At 33.4% G+C, this 26,759-nt stretch overlaps 1 protein-coding gene across 4 annotated transcripts; it reads right to left on the bottom strand.

Moving 5' to 3' along the window:
- Positions 1 to 561: 561 nt before the first annotated feature.
- LOC114293258 (zinc finger CCCH domain-containing protein 46-like) lies at positions 562 to 4,416 on the bottom strand. Of its 4 annotated transcripts, none has more exons than XM_082904114.1 (9): positions 3,128 to 4,416; positions 2,640 to 2,822; positions 2,364 to 2,543; positions 2,176 to 2,270; positions 1,838 to 2,098; positions 1,592 to 1,742; positions 1,201 to 1,398; positions 1,025 to 1,100; positions 562 to 946 (listed from the first exon to the last, which is right to left on the bottom strand). In XM_082904114.1, exons 1-8 carry the CDS (start codon positions 4,156 to 4,158, stop codon positions 1,067 to 1,069), a joined length of 2,133 nt encoding a protein of 710 aa, XP_082760240.1. In that variant the 5' UTR covers positions 4,159 to 4,416; the 3' UTR covers positions 562 to 946; positions 1,025 to 1,066. The 4 variants fall into 4 exon arrangements, with proteins under 4 accessions (XP_082760240.1, XP_082760239.1, XP_082760242.1 ...); XM_082904113.1 differs by having other exon boundaries at positions 562 to 919; XM_082904116.1 differs by having other exon boundaries at positions 1,025 to 1,070.
- Positions 4,417 to 26,759: the final 22,343 nt, after the last annotated feature.

Raw genomic sequence — 26,759 nt, 5'->3', positions numbered from 1 at the left:
AAACACAAGGGGCAGCAGTACCTAGAAACAAAAGGCCAAGACCCAAAATAATTTTTTAAATCAGAATATGAGGGTAGAGAGGGAAGGAGGGCGGGACTGAAAGTGAAAGGAGTGTGGGGTGGTACCCTGATACCATTCAAATGGTGTCAGCACCCATGTGACAGTGTGGCCCTCCTCTCTTCATGTCCATCTTCAAGAAACCACAAAATGAGACAAAAGAGTCCTCTAAAGTAAACTTTAATCACTTGAAAGAACTACTCTTTACTCCCTCTCTCTCTCTCTCTCTCTAGCAAACTTTTCCGTTTCTTTTGAGTTATGATCCACCATATGACAGATGCACTGTAATAAAAACATTAAAAACATAAAGAAAGAGTGACACAAGACTAGCTTTTAACCTCCACTTCAGTCTCCCACTCCTTACCCCTTTTGGAGTTTGCTTATCAGTATAGTAGTTATAGAAGTGTTTCAGCTCCTTTGAACTTCACACGGACACGGACATCAGCTCTTTCTAATTTTTCTTTTCTTTTCTTTTCTCTTCTCTTTCACCTCAGAAAAGGGTGGTAAACAGAAAAGGTAAACAAGGTAAATTAAGAATATAACAAGAGTTTAACAACTAACTTTTTTGTTATGCTATATTGTTCTGTGTGGTCCAGCACACAACTACAACTACAACTAGACAGAGAGGGTACAAAAGTAAAGAAAGAGAGAGGCCCCACTCCCATAAATTGATTCATCAGTCCTTTTACGTATGCATTATGTATTGTTGTAAGTAATAGTAGTAGTAGTAGTAGTATGGTATTGATGATGACAATAATCTTGAGGAGATCTTCCTTACAGATCTTTTCTTCTGTTGTGGGTATTGTTTGGCTATACAGCTACAGGACTTTTTCTTCCTTGTATATGCTCTACCTCAACCTTTCTGCGTAATAAAATGAACCAAAAATGCCTAACATTACCAAGAATCCAGAAATTCTGCAAACTATAAAAATGGGGGCTGCATGATTCAACATTGATAGTCTCTTACCCAAGCTAAGTCAATCCCCCAAGCTTGCCATTTTCACCTCTATCACCTACATTTCAATGGCTTCTTGCATAAAAACCTTGTAAACAACAAAGCCAAATGGAATTAACTTCTCTCATTCTTATGAGAGAGAGAGAGGTAGAGAGAGAGAGAGAGAGAGCAGCAGCAGCAGCAAGTACCTTGGCATTTGGAAGTAGCAAGCCATATCAATGGTCGAAGTGGCAGGCAACGTTGAGATATTGTTAGATGAAGCTGAAGTTGTTACTGAGGTGGTGCCATCATCGGCTTCTGCTGAAGCAGCAGAGAAGATAGAACGGTGGTCACCGGCTGATTTTGTTGGAGAAGCGAAGAGGTTATCCGGGAGGATGTGCTCTAAACTGCTCTCAAGACAGACAAAACTTGAAAATGAAAAAGAAGCTAAAGCAAACAAACACTACAGCAAAATAGGCAACCTGAAAACTGCATATAACCCAGACAATCTACATTTAAAATCATATCAATTATAAGAAAAATGACACATTCTTCTTAATAAGTAACCTTCAGTTTCATCTAACATTAAGTTCTATATACCTTTCGTGGATATCATCATTTTCAGGTTTGGAGCATTGCTCGTTGCCATCACCATTGCTGTTATCACAACCTTCTTTTACTTCCTGCTGCTCGTGCTGCTGATCAGGGGTGGCAATTGGAGAATTAGCTGCAGCTGAGCTACTATTATTCTCTGCAGCAGGAGAAGAAGAAAAAAAAAATTCAGCCACCTAAAAACAAGAAAGTTGATCTTGAACTACCAAGATGACTAAATTGTTATTTGCTAACCTTCTGAAACTTCCTGATTAACACTGTCAGATCGAAGCAAAAAACTCTGATTGATATGGTGGTGAGGTTGACCCGGTGAGGGAATGGGAATGCCAGGCGCTAGGTTTGGCTGGAATGGATGACCATGATGATGATTCTTCAATCCCATAAGTTGCAAATTCATCAGTCTTCTTTCCTGGAGCTCAATGGCTTGCTTCAATTCAACCTGCTCTAATTTCCTTCTTAACATCATCTCTTGAGTATTGAAAAATATCCCTGCTCCTGTATAAAGCATAGGAGCTTGAATACATAATATTACACGAGCAGAGGAAAAAATTAAAGCTTGCATGTTTGGTTACCAATGGGGATGTCATAGGGCTCTCTAGAGTCTAGGCCGGTCGGACTTGAACACATTGAATACTCTCCCCTCTCCAACTGATGCTGTTGTTGCTTCCTATAAATCATTCAATCAACAATGCAAACTCAAAACATAAAAGTAAGCGACACAACCTCAAACTAAAGAAAGAATTAGAGCAATTGTATCTACTTGTCTGGGACTTTTCCCTTCTCCTTGTAAGGCTTAACAAGCACACGCGAATCGCATACAAAATGGGGGTTGCCTTTGGCCAAAATGGTCTTCACAGTCTCCGGGAAAACAAATGTAACGAACCCAAACATTCGCTTCTGCTGGTATGGAATCCTTACATCTTGCACTAGTCCATACTTGCTTCAAACCAATAAGACAAAATTATCCTAAGCAAGATGCTCAATTTGAATTTCGAATTTCAAAAAGAATGAATCAAACAACAATGAATCAGTTTACCTAAAGTAATTGGCAACATCCTCTTCCTTGAAAGTACTATCAGCAGGAAATGTCAAGTAAATCTGCCTAGAACTAGAATTCGCATTTCCGCCAAATCCCATAGCTGAAAAATCATTCCTTTCGGGCCGGCAACGACCAAACTTGTGAAATTCGTCCCCCATCATCAATGCTGCAGCCGCAGATCTACAATGCAGAACAATACAATAAAGAAAAACACCAACAACCAATCCAAAACCAAAATCCCAATATCAAAGACCAAGTCCTAGCTAACAAATCGTTTAATTTCACATTACACTACCCAGAAAATAAAAGGCCCTCCTTCATTAACACACACACACACACTTTCCCTCAGCTACATATAATACATAAAAACAGACATACATCTTTGCATGCGGGTACAGTGCCATCAAAACATTCAAAAGCATTACCAAACCAAATACCCAGAAAGAATCAAAAAAGCATACATACTTTGCATTAATATTATTTACCTTGGGGAGTCATTCATAAAGTTGATGCATTTGTTGGAGGGGAAAGGACCTCCAGTCATAAGCTGTGAAGCTGCTGCTAATCTCTGTTGGTGAATAGCCTTCATCATCAGTAACTCATCAAAGTCATCAAGTTTATTGGGTGAACCAACAATGGCAGCCGAAGCATCAGGAGAATCCGCAAAGTCACCGTGCAAGAACTTACAACTGTTGCCATTCTTGCAAAAACCTCTAGCATAGTACATACAAGGTCTCCACCCAAGTCCAGTACCTCCATCTTCACCACCAAGACCGCCAAGAAAGACATCACTCACAGAAGAACTCCGTCTATGGAGTTGTTGGTGGTGATGGTTGTTGCCCCAATTGGGGAAAACAATCGAATCGCTCCGGCTACTCGGACTCATTATTGGATCCACAAAATCAAGGTGGTTCTTGGACAAAGGATCGTCCAAAAACGAAAGCTGATCTTGAGCGTTGTACTCATCAGCGAGATCGCTACAACTAGTGGTATTATTGTACAAGGGTGGTAGTGAAAACGAAGAACCTGTAGGAGGTGAAAAAGACCCAGAACCGCCATTACTGGTTCCATTGACAACAGCAGCGTAGGAGAGAGAAGAGGCGGGTCTGGGACTCATGTGAGTGTTTGGATGATCGGAAAACCCAGAAACAGACCAAGGAGAGGAAGGAGAAGAAGAAGGGTTCATGTGAAACCCATTGTTGGGAATGATGATTCTTGGCGAAGATTGGAGAAATGGGTTGGGTCTGTTGTTGTTGTTGGGGTTAGACATGGGATTGAAGGGAGAAGGAGAGGAGGGTGTTGAGGGTGTAGACGAAGTGTTCGACGAAAGTCCCAACCGAGTTTTGGCTTGGCTGATGAGGGATAACAAGAGGGTCTCAGGTCCGCAGGCTAAGCGAATCATCTCCTTCTCACCAGGTTCTTGAATGAAGATGTAACCCATGATCTTTGAAGCGTTTTCTGGATCTAAACTTTGGATCCTTGAGAAGACTATCTTTGTTGCTTCATATGAATCCATGGTGGTCAGGTGGAATGTTGTAAAATCACCACTGTCTTTGGTTTTCTTTTCTCTCTCTTTAGTGAGAGAGAGTAGGGTTTTAAATAGTGTAAAATGTTTTGATTGATTGATTTGGAGAGAGAGAGAGAGAGACTGAAGAGGGGAAAAGTAAGTGGGATGAGGGAGGGGAGGGAAAGGTTTGTTTTTTTTAGGGGGAATTATTAGGAGGGATGTGGCTTTATATAAAAGATAATGATGGGGGGTTGTTGTTGTTGCAATGTTATAATATTGTACAATCATCATTATTATATATACGTTTTTTTTTATACATGAGTGGGCCCGAGACTCTATTTAGAAATGTGCTTCTTTAATTCTAAGCCTGATAGCATCTTTATTATTGAATCAAAATTTTTACTCCCTCCCTCCCAAAATAATGGTCTTTTTTAGAGAATTTAATTTTTTTTAGTAGTACAATTATTGCATTTGAAAAAAGTTGATTTTTCAAAATTATCCTTTTGATAGTACATTTTTTGAGAATATCAATGCATAATTGTACTTTTTATGTTGTTTATTAATTTAAAAGAATGGTAAAATAGGAAATTTATATTATTTTTGTACTTGATTTTTGAAGAGAGACTAATATTTTGGGACAATAAAAAATGAAATAAGGGACTAATATTTTGGGACGGAGAGAGTATTAAATCTGAATAAAAGGATAATTTTTATCTCAACCTAATGTCAGGTGCTTTAACGATTGATTTTTATTAAATTATTATTAAATTTGTGTCAGGATAATTGGTTGATCGACTGGATGGTCGATCGGTTAAGTCAATTTATTTTATTTTAATTTTTTTTTGAACAGTTTGAACCTTTTAGTGGTCGACTGATTAGTCGACCGGCCAATCAATCGGCAGGTCGACCGGTAAGGCAATTTTTTTTTTTTCTTTCAATTGTTTGAACTTTTTTTGGAACTGTTTGAATTTTTTAGTGATCGACCGGTTGGTCAACCGGCTAGTTGATCGGTTGGTCAACCGGCTAGTTGATCGGTTGGTCTCCCCCAACGGTCTTGCACAGTGTTTTGGTGAAATACGGAGCCTGTCCTCCTTTTGGTGAAACGTTTGGTGAATTCTCGATTTGATATCAATTTGGCAAAACCGTTAGAGCTCCAAACAGTGCTTTTTTCACCAAATTTCAAATTTGATGCTAGGTTTGGTGAAGGGTTGGAGATGGTCTGATTTGACTATTATTTTGGATTAAAAAATATAAAATGATAAAATAAATTAATAATATAAAATATCTCATTTAATTCATAATTATTATATTTTTTTTATAAAAATTAAAAAAATTAAAAAAATTCGAAACAAATGAGACTAAAAAAGTCAAAATAAAAAAGTCTCCACATAAAAAAAAATTGATTATATTAATCAAACGAAACTTAACTAGATTGCATCATGAATTAAGAGATTCAAATGTTATGTTTTTTATTTTAAAATTTTGTGTTAAATATTTGGTATAAATATTATTTATAATTATAAATACAATTTTGACCTTTATTAAAATTATTTTTATATATATATATATATATATATTGAAAAATAAGGGTGTTCGTAGCTTTGGTTAGGCCGAATATTCTCTCATATGACATTTGCTCGAATTTAAAAAAATTTAAAAAATTAATTTATAATCGTTCACATAGTCAGCGGATGTCAATTGAGCGGATTGTATAGGTTAGCATGTGAATACAAATTGATTTGACAATTTTGACATTACTATTTTTGATATTTTTTTAAATTATTCTTCAGTAATTCTTTACTATTTTATGCTCAAAAAATTTTATAGTTTATTTTTTATAGTAAAAATAAAGACCTAACTTTTATATTTTATAAATAGCAAATATATTTACTAAGTAATATGTATTTTTTTAACACATAATGCGTAAAAGTATAACTTTATTTATTATTATTATTTTTTTTTTTTTTGAAGTGTTGATAGATTGGATGGCTTCACATTCGTCATCCGTTCAAAATACTTTGCCCCGTTTATGTTTGACTTATTTTCCACTTTGTCTCTCACAGTTTATTTTTTCTCACTTTACCTTTTATGTTTCAAGTTTTTCCCAATTTATTCTTAAAAGCTAACTTCTATTAAAAATTAGATTGAAAATGACACATTCACAATCACGTGGTATGAAAATATTTTATTATATATAATTTACATATCTGACACAAACTCAAATCCCAATATAATAATATATCTTTATGTTATGTGACAGTTATTGTGACATTTTACGTTTAATTTTGTACAAAAGTTAACTTTAGGAGTAAATTAGAAGAAAAAAATTTGAAACATGAAGGGTCAAAGTGAAAAAAAAAAAAATTTAAAGGTCAAAGTGAAAAAGTGACTAAACATAAATTGGGTAAAATGTAATTTACCCAAAAATAAATCCACATCTGTCCACTTGAACCATTGAAATCGTCCATTTTGCGATAGATTGGTTCAAACCATTCCAATTTGGTAGACTATTGGAAATTATAAATATCTCATTGTTAAAAATAAATTACAATTGACTTAATATAAAAAATAAAATTACCCAAATATTCTTTAATATTAAAATAAAATTATCTTCACTTTCATCCATTCACTATCAAATTCCTCTCTCGATACACCACCACAATATTCTCCATTCTTCTTCGATGTGACACACTAAATGTTTGTTGACAATAATGATGCCAGTGTTGATCGAGAGTAAGAGAGAGTCATGTGATAGCTAGATTAAGGTCTCGTTTGAAAATATATTATTTTAATAATTTTTTTTACTTTTTATAAAAAAAAATATATAGAAAAATAAAAAGAACGATATGACAATTTATAATGATTTTTTTTTACTAAAACTCAAATTTTCCAAATGAGGCCAAAGTGTTGTTACTAATTGAAAGAGAATGAGGAATAAGAAAGGTGAGATGAGAAATAAATAAATAAAATGTTAGAAACATTATTTAAAAAATCTCACAGTTTGACTTTTATAACAAAATTAATCGTAAATTTTTAATTTTATTAATTTAAATTTTAATATTTTAATTTATTTTTAATCTAAATTATCAGTTTATTTATGTTAAGTAGAATCAATGAAAAAAATAGTATTTTAGTTATTATGTAGGTGTATATAAAACGTCTAAAAAATTATTTTTTATTGATTTTAATAACTAAATTATTATTTTTTTGGTCAATTTTACTTAACAAAAATAGTCAAATAGTTTGGATTAAAAATAAGTAAAATTTTAAAATTTAAATTGATAAAACTAAAAACTCTATATTTATTTTGTTATGAGACTCAAACTTTGAATTTCTTTTTTTTTTTTTTTTTTGTAATTTCTCAAAATTGTTAACTTTATAAAAGTTAATATAGGCAATTTAAAAAATATATTGCTTATATCCTACGCTCTGTTAGTTGATTAACGAAAAAAATTATTTATTGTGTGATTAAAAATTTTAAAGAATAACATGTAATTTCTTAAACGTAAAATATATATATTTAATAAATTTGAAAAGTTATATTTATAATTTAAGTAACTTTTATATAATAATAAAATTAGCACATGAACCCATGCGATGTATGGACTAAATAAATAATTAAAAATAATTTTTAAATTAAATAATATCATAAAATTTATTTAAAAAGTAATGAAAAATAATTTAGAATGAATAAAATTTTGACCATTTTATTGGAATATATATTGTAGTTGTTATGTTATTAATTATATATTTTAAGTTCATAATTATATTTATGATAAAATTAAATTAAATTTCATTTTATAAATTTTTTAGTTTAGTTTATTCTATGTCAAAATTTTGTCATAAAAGGTAGCATACTTTTTAGAAATAAAACAATATATATTGATAGAATCGTTAAAATCGGTGAAAAGACCAACTAATTTATACAAAAATTAATTAATTAAAATTTTTAAATTTTATACAATATTAAATGAGAGCATATCTATACTTTATATAACTGAAATAACTCACATTTTTCTTTTTTTCCCGATGTGGAATTGTGTAAAATAAAAATTAACAATTGTTCAAGCAAAAAATTTATTTCAAATTAAACAATATCAATCATTTAATCTTTAATTAGGTCAATCTTTAGCCTCCATTTGGCAAGAAAAAGCCCAGGCTTTTTTGGCTAAAATAGCCACAAAAAACAAAATAGGCTATTTTAGCCACAAAAAACAAAACATCAAATCCAACCCATAATCATTACAATCCTCTCTCACAAAAAAAGTCAAAAAAGCCAAAAAGCCAAAAAGCCCTTCCCAAACCAGGCTAAAATAGCCCAGGCTAAAAAAGCCAAAAAGCCAAAAAGCCAACCCACTTCCCAAACGGAGGTTTAGTTTGTTTCGAATGAAACAAATCTAACCAATATATTTTGATAAGATCACGGTTAAAACAACGAATCAATCAAACTGAAAACAGTTCAACCTAATCTGCTAAGTCAAAATATCAACCAACTTATACAAAAATTAATAATTAAAACTTTTAAATATTATTTTAATTTTAAAATTTAAATTGTCTTGAATTAAAGCATACACAACTATGTAATATTAAATAGAAGCATAAGGTTCATTTTATGTAAGTAAAACGACTCACTTTTTCTTTTTCTTTTTTTCCCCAACGTAGGATTGTAAAATAAAAGTTAACAATTGTTTAAGTAAGAAGTTTATTTCTAATCAAGCAATTAGTCGTTCAATTTTTAATCAAGTTAATTTTTAGTTTTTTTCGAATCAAACAAGTCTAACCAATATATTTTAATAAAACCGTTAAAATCATGGTTAAACTAGTAAATCGATTATAACGAAAATGATTCAGCCTATTTGGCTAGGTCAAGAGACCAACCAACTTATATAAAAATATATTAATTAAAAATTTCAAATTTTATTTTAAAATTTAAATTGACTTCAATTGAAACATATATAATACTATAATATTAAGTGGGAGTATAAGATTCACTTTTATATAAGTGAAATAACTCTTTTTTTTTTCTTTTTTAATATGGGATTATAAAATAAACCATATCATAGATTAATTAGAGTTTTCATTTTGAAATCGACAATGCTACGTAGCTCAAATTTTGTGGCTCAAAAGTGGCTCAAATGGCCAAAACGACGTCGTTTTGAGTACAGAACAACATAAAAATGGCCATTTGAGCCACTTTTGAGCCACAAAATTTGAGCTACGAGACATTTTCCTTTTGCAATTTAAACTGTCACTGTACACAACACTACAATATTAAATAGGAGTATAAGATTTATTTTATATAAGTAAAACAACTCACTTTTTCTTTGTTCTCCTGATGAGGGATTATAAAATAAATCATAAACTAATTAGAGTTTTATTTTTATATGGTTAGATGGAAGCTAGTATGAGAAATCTGCCAAACTGAAAATAGTGCAGCCTACTCAATTAGGTCAAATGACCAACAAACTTATATAAAAAATAATTAATTAAAATTTTTAAATATTATTTTAATTTTAAAATTTAATATCTTAAATTGAAACATGCACAACACTACAATATTAAGGTTCATTTTATATAAGTAAAATAACTCACTTTTTTCTTTTCTTTTTTCGATGTAAGATTATAAAATAAAAATAATCTCAATCGTTCAATCTTTAATTTATTTTGAATCAAACAAATCTAATTAATATATTTAGATAAAACTACCGGTTAAACCAACGAATCAGTCAATAAAAAATGATTCAACCTAATCAACTAACTTACATAAAAATTAATTAAATAAAATTTTAAAATTTTATTTTAAAATTTAAACTATATTGAATTGAAACATACACAACACTATAATATTAAATGGAAGTAAAATATTCACTTTATATGGTAAATAACTCACTTTTTTCTTCTTCTCTTGATGTGAGATTATCAAATAAATCATAGATAAACAAAAATTTTATATAGTTAAATGAAAACTACTCAATGAAAATTTTCTTAATTATTTAAAATTAAAAAATTAATATAAAATATTAAGCATGTATTTGGTTGCGTTTTGTAATTGTGATTTGAGAGTATGAGTTGTATTTTGAGTTTGTGTGTTTTAGAATTATGATTTGAGTGTAGAAAATTTGTTTGGTAAGGAGTTTTAAAAATAGGTTTGGAAAAGAGGTTTGATTTGAGTGGGGAATTGTTGATGTGATATTTGATATGTGATACAAAAATTTATAACTCATAACTAAACATACAACTTAAAATTATTTCAAAGCACATTAAAAATTTAAAAAATTTCAGAAAATATTTTTCTCAATTATATAAATCAATTGCCAAAAAAAAAAATCTGTACAGCGGAGGATGTCCGGGTGAAAGTCTCTAAAGACGTCCGGGCGATCTTTTCCTGGACAAAATTTTGCGGCTGATGCACAGAGCTCTCTGCAGAGCTCGTGAAAATTAATTCCAAAACAACAATCAAACATCACACTCAAACGCACGTGTAAAAACACGTTTACAAATTACAACCAAATAGAGCCTAAAATTTTTATAAAAATTTTCATTAAAAATCTTCTTTTCTTTATATAATATATGGGTTTTATGAAAACATATACATGTTTGGGTATTGTAGGAGATTTCACTTACCCATGACCTTAGAGCACTTTGATTAGGCAACGGAGGGGAGTCAAAGCGGTTTAGTGTTGAATTTGACCAAAAATCGGATAATGAGGAATTGATTGGTTTGGGAGAAGAGGTGGGCAGGGATGAGAGGAAACAATGGCTTTGGATGGGCTGCCCACAGCCCTCTCTCCTTACAACCTTTTCTTTTCTTTTCTCTTTTTTTTTTTTTTTCAAAAAAACATGATATCATTTTAGATTCTCTCACCGATAAAATATATTAAAAAAATTTTACCGGTAAAATAAATTTTATTAAATAACCTCCTCGTAAAATAAAATTACCGTTAAAAATGACGGCATTTTAGATTCGAGATAAATTCAAACTTAAAAATTTTCGAGTTACGTATCATTACTATTTAATTTAACTCATATAAAAAGATTTATCACTGAAGTATTAACAAAGCTCAAGCACAAGTCATTTATAAATCTAAAATTCAATCAAAATACAGAGGGATCTCCACAAAAAAACTACTAAAATTACTAAGGCTTCGTTTGGGAAGCTAAACCTTGGGCTTTTTTGGTTAAAATGGTCACAAAAAATAAAATAGATTTTTTAGTCACAAAAACAAAACATCACATCCAATTTATAATCATTACATTCTTTCTCTAAAAAAAATTAAAAAAATCAAAAAAAGTCAAAAGCCCTTTCTAAATGAGATTTTTTAACCCGAAACTAAAATAATTAAAAAAATCAAAAAATCAAAAAGCCAATCCACTTTCCAAACGAATCCTAAACACTTTGCTCCTCTCAAAAATCGAATCTGAATCATACCTATAAAAAAAAAATGCCTTATCTATTAAGGGGTTATTTGGGATGATTGCATTTTTTATTTTTTTAAGAAAAATATATAAAAAAGTAAAAAAATAATATGATAAAAAAAATAAAAAATAAATTATACTCCCTCCGTCCCAAAATATTAGTCCCTTATTCCATTTTTCATTGTCCCAAAATATTAGTCCCTCTTTATAAATCAAGTACAAAAATAATGTAAATTTCCTATTTTGCCCTTCTTTTAAATTAATAAATAATTTAAAAAGTACAATTATGACATTGATATTCTCAAAAAATGTACTATCAAAAGGGTAATTTTGGAAAACCAACTTTTTTCAATTGCAATAAGTGTACTACCAAAAAAAGTTAAATTCTCTAAAAAGAACCAATATTTTGGGACGGAGGGAGTATTAAAATTGCCAAACTTAACCTAAATCACCAACGATTCTCTCCTTGCAACTTAGAACCACAACATTTGGTGGCCACTGCAACCTGCATATCCTCGGGGAGAGTAAAATCTCTCTCCCTCTCTCTCTCTAGTCTAGTCATTCTCTCTCCTCTCTCTTTCATGTTTTGTGGGGACTGTCTTTACAGAATTGGACAAAACAAGGCTAAGTGGGGGTGTAAGATTCAGATCTCCTCCTAAGCGAAATAATAAATATTCATATGCCCACTCTCCATCCATGCGTTTGTTTGAATAGAATATTAGAGTTTAAATAGTTATATAAAATAAAATAGATTATTTTAATTAAATAAAAGAAAATATCAAATTAAATTTATAATTATTTTTTTTACAAAAATTAAAAAAATAAAAACTCTTATTTTAAATTAGACTTTTTAATTTAAAAAAAAATAATTAAAAAATTAAAAAGTCAACCCAATCCGAACGAGTTCTTAATTGTACTCCCAATTTGAAAATTGCTAAGCATTCTTGTTGGATATGGGTCCGGTCAAACAATCTCTGACAGAACATTTAACGTCTCTGTTTTCTGAGGTTAAAATCTAGAGCAAGGATCCTCTAGAGTGATTTTTTCTTAAAGTTTCTTAGAATACTACATTGTGTGGTTGAGATTTACTGACAAGTCACATCAATTTTTCTGATGTGACTTATCAGTAAATCTCAACCACACAATGTAGCACTCTAGGAAACTTTAGGAAAATTTCACTCTAGAGGATTCTTGGTGTAAAATCTAACCCTCAAAAAAAACATCAGTAACTTTCTTCTAGTGACTGTGAAGAGCCATCTTAGGAATTTGGAGGGGTGGTTGTGCGACATGCATAATAATTATTGTTATGTGGGCTGTGGGGTTAATTTTGAGTCGCATTTTGATAGTTCTTTTTAAAGTATATTAAATGAAATATATTTATAAAAGAGTATAAAAATTTATTCGGTTTGTTTTTTTCAGAAATAATTTTGACAAATTATTTTAGAGAGAGAGTTTTAAAAAAAATAATTGATTTGATGTGTATGAGAGAGTGAGTGATTTTGAAAAATAAGAAACCATGAGATTTTTTTGAAAAAATTTGTTTTGTTGATTACTCTTGAAAATTTGTTTGTAGAGAATTTTTCTCAAAAGTTTTTTCTGAAAAACAAACCAAACAAGGCCTAAATTAATATTGTTAGTCTTTTTATTAAATCATATTTATATTCAATTTTATAATTTAAATTATACTTATTATTTATTTTTTAGATACAATATATGATTTGATGAAATATTATTAACATTTGATTAAATTAATTTTTTACAAATATATTATGCTTAATATATTTTTAAAAATTAATTGTTTTGATTATTAAAATGGACTACAAAATGAGTGTTATAAGCTGCACGACAACTATTATGCGTGGTATATAATAGCCACTCTAAATCCCTACTTCAAAGTGTGAGATTGTAAGTTTAATTCCTTAAAAAAAAGAAAAAGAAAAAAGAGTTTGATACTTATATTATTTATTTCTCTCACATTACTAGGATGGTGTATAATAATTGTTTATTTCTTTTTCAAATTTGACTTGTGATGATTGTTGGACTTTATGATTATTAGTTTTCCATTTATACTTAGACTAGTGGTTTGTTTGATGTAATATTTTTTATATTCATAATTAATCTCCTATTAATTGACAGGAACCAAAAAAAGAAAAAATTCAAAAAAATAAATAAATAATCCAAAAAAAAGATTAAGAATTATTCATAGAATTGAACATAATCTTCTTAATATGGATCTTATTTTTTTTATCAGTATCATACTGGATTGTGTCTAATTTTGTAATTAATTTTTGTGTAAGTAAATAAAATATTTGAGATCTCAAAAAGTGTTCTTCTAATTTTACCTACAATGACGTGACATGATAAATGTTAACTTTTGATTTGTCACAAAGTAAGTTGAACTCTCATGTCACACACCATTATGGATGAATTTATGAGTTTAAAATTTGAAATCTCTAATATATTTTTTAAATAAAAAAATAAACTAAATAAATAATAATGTGTGCAAACCTACCTTTAAAATTTTCATGTTAAACATTAGAGCAAATTTTAAATAAGATTTCGTTAAAAAGCCTTGTATGCAAATCATTTTTAAAACTTACATGTTAGCATCAAGGAAGGAAATTTAAATAAGATTCTTTTCATTAGTGTTTTAAAGGTAATTATCAAAAATTATTAATAATTACACATTCTTCATAAAGGTCTATAGCATTAATAATCTGACGACTTTTGTAGTTTGTGTAAGGTTTCTTATTTGGTCCTTTAGGACCTTCTTGTTTTTCTTTTTCTTCCATGATGTTTAATTTTATTTTAATATAACTGTGTTATAAATTTTCTAAAAAGAAAATTTAGTCAAAATCTCTCTATTAGACTATTGTTTGGTAAAAAAGACAATCCATTTTATTTTGCTTCATAACCCCCCAATGAGGAAGCACATAATTAAGTAAGGACAAAGTAAAATATCTTTTTATTTTTTTTTGGACAATATTGTTAGAATAATATATTATTATGAACCAAAGTAACATATTACTATCAAACAGAGTAACATGTTACTGTTTACATCAATTTCGACGGTAATAATATATACATATATTTTTTTTAAGAATTTCATAGTTAACATAGATCTTATTTGATAGATCTTGATAAGATAATTCTAAAAATACTAATGTTATTAAAAATTAACATCTAGATCAAAAGTTATATTATTTTGATAATAGTAGTATGTGTTAGACTTTTTAAGGAAAACTTTTTATATTTGTCCATAATCCATTAAAATTTTACTATGAGAGGTTTTGACCAAATTCCTCTTTCTAAAAAATTATACAATTATTTTAAGGAAAATACTAACAACTAATGTTAAAAAAATAAATTGATATTTGTAAAAAATATATTAAAAAATATAAAAGTGTATGTAAATATGTGTTTTGAAATTTGACCTATTTTGTCTTTATTTGATCCTTAATCAAAGTTGGTCATTAGCATCAGGGAGTTGCAATTAGCCACACATTATTTCTTAGGACTCCATACCCAAAAATTGCCCAAATTCCCTTTTTCTTTAAGCACCTAGCATAATCTCATTTATACCTTTTAGACTCTACCATTGCAACCTTATCCTCGCAACCCCCACCTTCACAGTGACCTTCTCTAGCCTTGTAACGCTCTCCCTCTGACAACTCTCTCTCAACCCTTCTCAACACCACCTCATCTCCTTCTCCTTCTTCTTCTTCTTCTTCATCTACAATTGCTTTCTTCTTCTTCTTCTTCTTCCATCACCGCTAGGACCCCACTTCTTTTTCTTCTTCCTCGTGGCAAAGATGAAGGAGATGGAGATAGAGATGGAGATGGAGATGGAGATGGAGATGAAGAAAAAGAATAAATGAAAATAAAAAAGAAAAGGGAGGACGTCGGTTTGTGGCAATAGATGGTAGGTACGGGTAGTGGTGACTCAAGAGGGTAAATGAGGGGCGAGAAAAGGATGACGATGGCATGATTGAGCTGGAGAGGATCATTGAGCGCAAGAGTCGAAGTGGTGGTGCTAGTAGATAGATAAAAGGACTGCAAAATGGTTAAGGTGGAGAGTAGCGTTGGAGAGAAGTGGAGGGTAGTAAGGTTTGCTATAGAAGGGCAAACAGAGGTGGTCGAAACTGGTGTGGAGGTAGCAAAAACTGATGAGTGTAGTGGGTTAGGGTGTGGGTTAGGGTTAGGATTGAGAGGTTAGGAATGTGGTCAAATAGAAAATATAGTTTAGGGTAAAACGGTAAAAAAAAAACAATAAAACGGTGAGGGTCTTAAGAAATTATATAGCAGCTCATAGCAGAACAAGTAATTCTAATTATATCATCTTTTTATTTCCCTTACACTCATACTTTCTTTCTTTCTTTTTATTACAATCTTATTCTTATTAAAATTACCCAAAAAAACCCTCAAAATCCTAACCTTAATTTCCAATCCACCTACTTTTTCACTATCATCTCCACTAGCAACTATTATTGTCATTGTCGTTGGCAACCCTAGCTTTTCTCTCTGGGGAATTTGCCACCTCCGGCAACTAACCTCCAACCCACTTTGCCACCTTCAGCCATTAACTTCCAACATACTCTTCTCCACCAGAGACTCGTTTTTCCACCAATCTTTCTCTCTCACCTGCTAACAACTCACCCCACTATCATGAAATAGCCGCACCGTCATCATGACCCAATTCTGTCCCCCACCGCACCATCGCAACTTAGCTATACTCTCTGCAGCCTTATCCCGAATAGCTCTGTAACCTACCCTTACCATCATAACTATACTTTTTTTACCACTAATAAAGCACGAGAGAGAGAGAGAGAGAGAGAGAGAGAGAGAGAGAGAAAGAACCCATATCTGGAAAGAAATAAGAAAAAAACAGTGGTTGGAGGTTGTGAGAGGGTGGTCGCCAATGGAGAAGGGATAGGTGGTTGGCTACCAACAATGGTACCAAAGGGGACGGTTGGAAGTATATGTAGGGTTTGGGTTTAAGAAGATAAGGGCATGTTTGGTATTATTGTAAGGATAATGAGAAGAAAATAAATTTCAATTTTCTAGGGATGGTATAAAAAGAAAATGGGCATAAGGAATCCATTTTATAGTGTAAATAGAATTAGTAGAACCCTTATTTTAAACTTTGTTGACAAATCACCTTATAATACTTTTGGTTGGGGAATTTTTCAAAATGGTTTTTAAAATGTATAATTTAATTTTTGGGTATTTTTAAAACCTTCCTTGTTTTTCTTTGGAAAACTTGAAATAAGCTTAGGGACTTTGTCCCACATCGAAAAGAGAGGAAAATATGGAGCACTTAATAAAGTGATATATGGAATATTCCTTTGAATATGTAATTGTGAGGTGAAAGCTAGTGTGTATGCACTCAAGCACCATCCGCACACGCACACGCACATGTACGTGGCGCGGGCAGTGGGCTGTGTGGCGTTTGATGGTGCACTTTGCAAGGCGCCATGAGGGCGCTTTCCTATTTGCATCAGACAGGTTGAGGCGATGACGTGGAATACAATTAGCTCCACATGGCGTCCGTTAGCGATGAGTCAACCAATCGATCGAACGGTTGCGTGTCTGTAGACACCCCATTTTTTACCGTCCTCAAGACTTGGATGTGCTTGCAGGTACATCCGGTGACAAGTTTGATTACTCGCTGAGCGGTTAACTTTCACGACGGAATGCCCCAGGTTTGATCCTTCCAGACCCTATTTCCATTCTGTCTCATTTTTGGACCATGCTTTGGTCCCTCTATATTGATGTTCATGATCAAGGGCTGCCGACCATGGACTTTGCCCTGCCGGCCACTAATAGTCCCTGCCGGCCAACAATGAGGCCCTGCCGGCCACTACTGATGGTCGGCCGACCACCATTATTTCAACAGATATTTTTCAGATATTTTTGAGCTAGCTGTTTGCAGGATAGACTATCTGCATCCACGTAGATGGATGGATCTCTTCAAGGAGCTTTTGTATCTTCTATATATAGGGCTCATCTATATGCATGCAAGGGGTTACAAAAATTTGGCAAAGATATTTCTCTCTCTCTCTCTACATTTTGGCCTTGAAAGTGAGCTTTTCTTGCATATTTGCACTAGCATCCTTAGCCAAACACCTTAGCCTTGGACTTGAGGTTCTTGGAGGCCTTGTTTGGGCTCCTTGGAGTGGTTTTGGTTCAGAAGTTTGATTGTTTGCATGCTGTTTTGCTGCTGTCTTCAAGGGTAAGAAGTTACCCCCTTTTAAGCTTTGTTTTGCTTCATTGGTTGGCCACCCTTGTATGTTGTTTTTGGCCTAGTTGTCAACTACAAAAACCTTTATTTTCAAGTGTTTGAAATGGTAGTTTGAGGTTCTTTTGAGGTTAGAGGTGTCCTCCTATCTTTTGTGGCTTATTTGCTAAGTTTTGTGCCATGTTTAAAAGCCTTTAAAACAATCTCTTTTTGGCCTTTTAACCACTGAAATCCAGAAAATTTTCAGTGGCAAAAACTTGATTTTGAGGACCAAAATAGGAGGGGGTGATCCCTTCTCCTTGTTTCTCGTTTGCATGTGTTGATGGCTTAGTAGATGAGCATGTTTTTCTACCATCTCTTGACTTGATCTAAGCATGTTTTTGTGACTTTTTTAACATGTTTTAGCTCTTTTTTTGGTTGGCTTGGTCACTTCTTGTTTGCATCTTGCACTTGTAGTGCAAATCTTGCATACTAGCCTTGTATGCTTAATGTTTTAGCTCATCTTTCTAGCATGTGCTAGTCTAACTTCAACATGCTTTTACCACTAGTTTTGCATGCTTTAACTCTGTGTTGAGTGGTTTTGGTCATATGAGACTTGTTATGCATGGTTGTAGTACAAAGACGCTTGCTAGCCTTGTGTTTTGAGGTATCTAGCATGTTTTGCTTATGATGTTTGCATGATTTGGCATCATTTCACATGTAATTTTAGAGCATATGTCATTGTCACACTCTTACATATTTTACTCTCTAAGTGCTTTTGAGTGTTGAGCCTTATGCCTTGTTTGTGAGCCAATGCACGAACATGATTTTTCTTGCTTTTCATGCTACCATCTCAACACATTTTGGTCATTGTTTTGGCATGTTTGAGGTCTGTTTAGGGCTGGCTTGACCATTTGAGCATTATATTGCATGGGTCTAATGTAAAGCACTTCATTAGCTTTGATGCTTAAACCTTTAAACATGCATATTATGGGTTATTTGCATGGTTTTAAGTTACTTAGCATGTCATTTCAGTACTGAAATGTATGTCATCACACTCCATGGTTTCAATCTTTCACTTGCCTTGAAAGTGATCTTAAGACTCTTGTTGGTTTGGGCATGGAATTGAGGCTCTCATGCCTAATGATTTTAACCTTCTCTTGAGGATTTCTACTAACCAACAACATGAGGCTTCTTTCATGCTTAAGGTGCTTGTGGCTAAGGTCATATTTCCAATTAGAGGACTTTTCACATTGGACTTAACCAGTTAAAGGACTAATTGGTAATGTAAAATGTGTAAACAAGAATTGAATCAAGTAAAACATGCCAAGATAAGCATGTTGCATGTGTGCATTGCATTGTGCTCAATCGGACGTTATATTGAACACAAAGTGAATTGGTCCATTTCATACTCAAAGTGATGAAAATGAGCCAATTCCCTTTGTCTTCATTGCCTTTGATCTTCTATGATAAGGTAGTGGTCGTAGAGTCTTGTTTGTCTTGCATTTATTGGAATGTGTGCAAGTTGGGTCTTTGGCCATCATGCATTGCATGCTTGGTTGATGGTTTTGGATCCAATAGTGCCTCTCCCTTGATGTTTTAAAATGATAAGGAGTGGCACAATACATACATGCCCTAGGGAGACCCTTCACTTCCTCTGTTTTGTACTCTGTTGCAGTTTGGTGTCACAACACACCAGTGGCTGGCAGTGCCACACTGATGGCCGACACCTTTGCATTGTTGGCCGACAGATGGCTGGTAGCAACTCCTCATGGCCAGTAGGCCATTGGTGCACTCCTCAGCGCTGTTTTGGTAACGTTCAGCAAAAAGTTCTTGAGGACACCCTACAAACAGTGCCTCTAAAGAGTAACCGGAGAGCTTTTCGGGATGGAAACCGGAGCATGCATCTTCTACTTCTTCAAACAGAGCTGAGGCAGCATAGTTTGTGGTTCAATGTTTTGCTTGTTAGTAAGCTTGAATTTGTAATTTAATTAGTTAATTTTTTAATTAGTTAAAGTGTTGTAATAATTAGTAAGTAGTTTGCTAGTTATTCAATTTGGTTGTGTAATAATTAGTCTAATTAGTTTAATTACATTAGTTAGCTTAGCTTATTCATTCGGACCCTCCTTTGAGAAGGCGCAATGTTGTAATAAGGGTGCGTGTGTGTGTGCATGTCTTCCAACCCCACTTCTTTCTCCCTTTTACTTATCAGCTTTTGATGGTTAGTTTAGGGCATATTTCAATTAGCATACCTTATGCTTTGCATGTTTGCATCATTCATTTGTATTGCATGCATCGGGCTCGGTGCATCATTCAAACTACATCGTACTTCAATACTTGCTTGAATACGTGTTTCAAAGCATGTTATCAAGTTGCATTCATATGCCATTTTAGATAGCTAAGCCTATTTTAGTTGCATGTGTTGCATTAGGTATCTTGTATAGTTAGGATCATGCATGATTTCCAATTAGCTTTTGTTTTGGCTTGGAGTACACTGTGAGTGTTACGCTTTAGCATACTTGCATGAGTGTGAGTGTTGCCATGATAACATGCTTGCCATGAGGCTATTTGCTTATTTGCTTAACTGCATGAATGCCTGTGAGTGAAGACTTGATTGCCTGAATTGGGATAACTCGATGATTGTGAGTTTGAAGTCCACTTTGCGGAGTGACAAAATCATGTTGTTTTAAGCCCACTTGAGGGTGGCAAATCTGCGCTTTAGCCTACTTGCGGGTAGCACTTTCAAACCATTTTCGAAAACAAACATGAGTTGTTTTGTTCCAATTCTCATGATTGAGTCTATACTTATATGCTGTGTGCATCACATAGTAAGTTAGCTAATAATTTGGAATAAGAACCCATGAGGTTTATAAAACAACATATCATGCTTAGTAGAGGCCGATCCTTTGGTGCTCATTTCAAGACCTTCTCCTCTTGTACCCAAGTTCCTGAGCCGAGCCAACTTTGGCCATGACGGACACTTTGGCACGAGTCAGGGTTTCCTAAATTTTTCAAAAATAAAATATTTAGGTGGTGACTCTGTAATCTGGCAAAGCAGTCCTGTTTGGCGCTTTTTAATTCAAAATCAATTTTCCAAAACGATTTGCCGGATTTAGACTCTTTGGTGCTTACCAGTCTTGCATTGCACTTTATGAGATTAGATTCAGAACCGTGATAGGAGTCCGAACTGTAGTAAGACCAATTCGCACCCTCTCCGAAAGGGGGGCGCGCGAAGGAAGTCGGGTCTACAGTGTCCGATTTGGAACAGTTTGATCATAGCTGTTGATTGGAGATACGTGTGATCGTATGGATGAGATGACACCCGATCGTAATCAGGTGTGATCAATCAAGGCAGCTATTTGGTGTGAGAATGATCTGCACCATAGATCGTCGATCCAACGATCAAATCTGATCAGATGCGATCAAGGGATATGGCCATTTGATCAGATCTATCAAGGCCTATAAATAGGCTGCGAAATCAACCATTTCATTCCATCCAAAAAATTCAGAAGCATTCCCGCAATTCTTTTTCTCTCTCCCTCTTGATTTTGAGTTTCGATCAAGAGTTTCTTAAGCAAATTTCTACTTTTCTTACTAGTAATCAAGTTCTGCAGATTTGATTATCAGTGTCTTGGCTTTCTTGATTATATCAAGAGTATTCTGATCTATTGTCGTCAATGCAGATGTCGGTAGACTTGATCTTTATATCAGACTTCATTGTATCATGGAGGTGAATTTGTTATAACCCCCTGCACACATTTTTTGTGGGTGCAAATATTGTTTTTAGGAAAGTGACTAAGTAATGCGACTTGAAGCATCATATTTCTGTACCACATAGACAAGTTCATCGCCAAGTTTTGAAGACCCAAAGACCACCAATTAAAGAATTCAAGACGATTTGTTCCAACACTTTTTAATAAAACTCTTTTAAATAACTCTTACTTATTTTTTCATCTATCAATATTCTAAAAAAATATAAAGGTAAAATAACATTTGGCCTCATTTGATTAACAAAATTAATAGTGGAAGGATTAATAATTTCATGAATTAATGTATGATTAGTTATCTAATTAAATTAATGAGATAACAATTTATTATGTATTCATTTTTTTTTTCTTTCATATTTGAAATTATGATCCAAACCCCTCTCAATATTCAAAATTCACCAATTTTTTAGATTGAACGTCCGTCGTACATGTAATCCGGTTAATACAATTTGCAATTAAATATAGAATTATGAGTCTATAGACTAACAATCTCAATCTTATGCTATAATCAAACATGCTCTTTAAGACTTACTGATACATTAAAAACGCATACCTAACTTATAAGTATGTAAGTTCATCTCATACGATTGTCCGGAATTTAACAACTGAAGAAGGAATTGTAAATTAGAAATATAAATAAGAGATGTGTTCGAACGCACAACTCTCACTAGCATCTTTATTAAATTTATAATTACTTTTTGATTTCTCATTAGTTTTAAAATTCTCCTTTTCATCAATGGCAAGCTTGATTATAGCCAAAGTGTTGCCATTAAAAATGATAATTCTCGAGTATTGTTTGCTTCCAACCATATTTACTACAATCGAGTCGATTTTTGAAATGTTCACTTGCTTTTCTGGTTATAATTCTTTAGAACACAACACAAAAGGTGTACATTTTGATGATAAAATTAGAAGAGAAATGAGAATAATGTAAATAGTGCACAGTAATTAGATATTTAAAAAAAATCTTATTCCTCAAATTGACAACAAGACTTTTAGGAGAAGTTCGATATTACTAAAATATTTCAAAATATCCAAAATTAATACACGTCTCAAAGAAAAAAATTATGAGAGAAGCTTCCCTTCCGTCATTATCTGAATGGAGGAGGACTGTTCGGACCCGTAGACTTATTACGGGTCTCGTTTCGATAATTTAATAATTTATTTTATCTGATTCTATTTGTATATTATCTATTTAAAAAAAAAAATCAAGTTAGTCTAATACTCATAACCCCTTCATTTTATTAAATTTGTATCCAAAAAAATGGATGGTTTAATTTTAAAACACATTCACCGTCAATTTTTTTGGAGATAAATTTTATAAAATGAAATGTTATAAATATCAGATCGACCTAATTTATTTTAGGAATGATATACATACAAAACCTGATAAAATAAACAGTTTAAATTATTAAAATGTGACCCATAATAATCCGATAATACCCAAACAATCCTCTTCAGTCTAAATTAACACCTTGAGAAGCTAGTCCTAAAATTTATCCCACCAAATAATTAGTGAACTTGAATTTCAAGGCATCATAATCACCTCATATCCTATCAATCAATCCACAAAAACTATTACCGTAGATTTTTTCCTCAAAATTTAATTAAAAAAATTAATTTATGACTCAATTTCTACATGTAAAGTCTATACCACACTAATTCAATTATTACGAAATTCAATTTTAGGATAAAAAACTAGAAATCTTTTTTAGATTAATAAAATTATTGAAAGAAAAATCTCATAAATCCCTTTCTTAACAAAGGGGGTTAACTTGCATGTTATATTTGATCTTGTATGTTTTAAAACACAGTACAAAAATATAATTGGCCAAGAAAATTTCATTTAGAATGATATGGTAGTCTTAAAATAATATTTTTTAAAATTATGATCTAAGAGCCTACAATGTTCGGTATTTTTATTAGGATTTAGATTTTCTCAAGTCGACTATTCAATTTGAGAAAATAATTTGAGTTTGGTAGGTTTATTTTGGAGTTTTAATAATTTGAATCATTTATTTTTTAAGATTTTATTGAGTATATGTTGGAAAAAATGGTTTTATGGTGACTATAATGTAAAATTAAAGTAGGTCCTAACTATTGGTTGATGTGGGATTAAATGAGTTTAGATTCTTTGTAACAAGGTCTTTACACCACAAAAAGAAAAGTGGTGCTACATACACTAAATAGTATACTAATTAGTATACCAACACTAATTATGACCTTATTATTGACCCTACTCATTATACAAATTATAAATACCAAAAACATCTTAACTTATGTCACATCATCAATTGGTACACCAATTAGTACACTAATTAGTGCATATAGCATTACTCCAAAAAGAATGATAAAAAATTATTAAGAATTGAATGAGAAATTGTCTCATAAATATGGCTTTATGAATGAGGTATTATGAATTGTGTATAAGTACCAATCTCACATTGATTGTAGAGGAAAGCGTTGACGGGTATTTAAACCTCAAGATTTTGATAAGGACATGAGTTCTTTGGGGCATCCAAATTTTCTGAAGGAAGGGAGTTATGGATGTTTCAAGGATAGGCGTGGGCCAAAACTATGGTCCAAGTTGGTTATGGAAAAATTACCACACACACGCGTGCGAGCTGCTCGCCCACCTGCTTGGGTCCGTGATCCGTGGTTCATGATCTTAGGCTTGAGGGTTGAGGCTTGAGTTAGGTTTGAGCTGGGCCAGATTGGTGGTCTACCAACCTACGGGTCGTGGATTGTAGATCGTAGGCTTGAGGCTTGAGTTAGGTTTGGGCTGGATTATTGGTCCAACAATCCAATCTTTTTGGGTCAGGTTTGCTGCAGATATGCAAATATATATATACACGCAGGTGTATAGTGTATATAACTCACATTGAACCCCCATCAATTGTGTGCATTATTTCAGCAGTTTTGCAGGAGTAATGGGCATTGGTTGCCAACCTTCATGGCTGGAAGGTTACTCTTCTCATCTCTATTGTGTATAAAATGAGACCCGTCTCCCTTGGGTTCAACATATAAATTTTTCTCTCAGATTATAGTCAAGTCAATCTCCTCCTATAATTTTCTTCCTGTGTGAGAGAGTGCTGTCATTGTTGGTTCACCAAAGCTAACAGAAAGGTCCTTCTGCATTAGCCGGTCTAAACCATCGTATCCTAGGAGACAGAAATTGACGTACCTTCAGTACCCACGATGAGGCGGCTAATCTATTTTAAGGATACTATGGTATCACACAGGTTTCGGTTTGCTTTCTTTACCATTTATCGTATTATGTATTTCTGTGCAATACGGTTGTAATATTCAGTATGTTTTCTCATTTTGTAAAGTAATTGATTAATCATGAATTTATTTATCTTGTTTAATTTACACAATTTGGACAACAATCTTAAAACAAATTATATTTTTTCATGAATTAGGATAAATAGATTCATACATATTGTGTAAGAAAGTAAGTTATTACATTAGATTGGTTTCTGTTAGTAACGTTAGAAATTAAAACAGTCTAATTCTAGTTCAGTGAGAGGGTAATTTATAAGCAAATTGGGCCGAGCTAGGAAAGTCTTCTTTGGAAGTTGGGCCGCGCAGTGGGCCGAGATAAGGGCTAGTGTAGCTCGGTCTTAGGCCAAGAAGACATCTCATATTGCGGATTTGGCCCGAACTATGGGCCGAGATGTTTGGGCTTCGCAAGTTGGACCTCATCCTTGTTAGTTCGGTCGAAGACTACTGCAGTTAGCTTGGTCTAAACAGACAAAACCGAGGTATCAGTGGGGGGAGAATCGAGCTAAATGATAGCTCTGCAGGGCGTCATCTCAAAGTCAAGACTGATAGTGGTGCTTAAAGTATCACCGAGCGGAAATAACCTGGTTGGCTGCAATGTCAGCCGAGGTAAAGATGTCAGCCGAGGTAAAGGAAGTAACATCAATGACGAGAGTCGAGCTGTGTATAGCTCGGCAGGGTGGCATTCGATAGATTAGCTTTCGATCACACGGTCCGAATGGCAGGGGACCGAGATAGGCAGTTCGGTCAGAAATGTATAACCGAGGTAAAGGGTTCAGCCATCTCACTTGGCTTGCAGTGATGAGACTCCTAGTAGGACTTTGCTAAGGAGAGTAGAGTGCTACTAGGATTGTGCAAAACCATCTCACTTGGTTGGTAGTGAGTAGGGTGTGTGATTCCTAGGAGGAGTCTCATAGGGAGAGTTGGAATCCTATTAGGATTGTGCCAAAGTAAAGTCTATAAAAGCTCATGACCAGACCTATGGACAGGTATCCTAATTCTTACCCCAGAATACACAGAGCTTATTGTCTATTGTCTAGTTGCTGACTTAGGCATCGGAGGGGTTTCCGGCACACACCCACCGGTTAGCTCACGTTTGTGTTTTCAGGTGGCAAAGCAACGTTGTTTGGAGGAGTGCAAACTTGATCAACAGGATCATATGAGAAGGATTATTTCGTGCTTGTACAATTGGCGCCGTCTGTGGGAATTTCATAAAGAGCAAAACCTCTTGATCAAGTTTTCCTCTCTAGTTGAAAGCAATGGCGCACAATGAAGACTTGCCGCAATCTGCTATTAATGGGCAAACACCGGAAGAGGATGGGAGGTACGAAGGTTTACCTTCTATCCCACCCATGGCAGAATTAGATCCCCAGCAAAAGAATCCACAGAGAGAAGCAAGAGAAAGACAAGGTTCAAGTCCACACCGCTCTCAAAGCCCTGATAGACAGAGGCGGAAGATGGATCCTCAGGTTCTCAAAGATCGCGTAAGGGAGCAAGACGAAGTAATAAGAAGAATGACGGTTAACATAGAGACGATGATGCACCAGATGAAAGGCAACACACACTCTTGCCACTCAGAAGATCGTGACAGACAAGTCACGCTATTACAAACTGAAAGTAGAAGCCTCAGGTCGAGCGACACATAATCAAAGAGTTCTAGGACACGCTACTCCAGGCCTGAGAGAATAAAGACTGAAAGGGCTCGAAAGAGAAAAGACACTCAGGCTCGCGACTCCCGCAGAGTCTCTGCACTACAACGATTGGTTCCTAGAACACATGGGAGTGCCGAGGTTAGAATTCCAGAGCCACGCCTTGCCTATGAACCAGCAGACAAAGCGTTAGCAAGGTTGCAGAGCTCACCGTTCGTTCCGACAATAGAGAACGCACCATTACCCTCAGCCTTGGTGACCTGGGTTTAACGTCGTTTG

The sequence above is a fragment of the Camellia sinensis genome, chromosome 14 (genome assembly GCF_055761805.1).
Source record: "Camellia sinensis isolate YWXY chromosome 14, ASM5576180v1, whole genome shotgun sequence".
Classification (NCBI taxonomy): Eukaryota; Viridiplantae; Streptophyta; class Magnoliopsida; order Ericales; family Theaceae; genus Camellia; species Camellia sinensis.
Note: the sequence above shows the minus strand (reverse complement) of the source record. Positions and strands in the feature narration are given on the sequence as shown.

Bases quoted from the DNA above. Each gene is read 5' to 3' on its own strand.
- LOC114293258 (XM_082904114.1), bottom strand. From the start codon at position 4,158: ATGGATTCATATGAAGCAACAAAGATAGTCTTCTCAAGGATCCAAAGT. The intron at 2,271-2,363 runs GTAGATACAATT...AATGATTTATAG, and splicing joins AAGGGAAAAGTCCCAGACAA to GAAGCAACAACAGCATCAGT. The intron at 1,101-1,200 runs GTACTTGCTGCT...GTTGTTTACAAG, and splicing joins TGCTACTTCCAAATGCCAAG to GTTTTTATGCAAGAAGCCAT.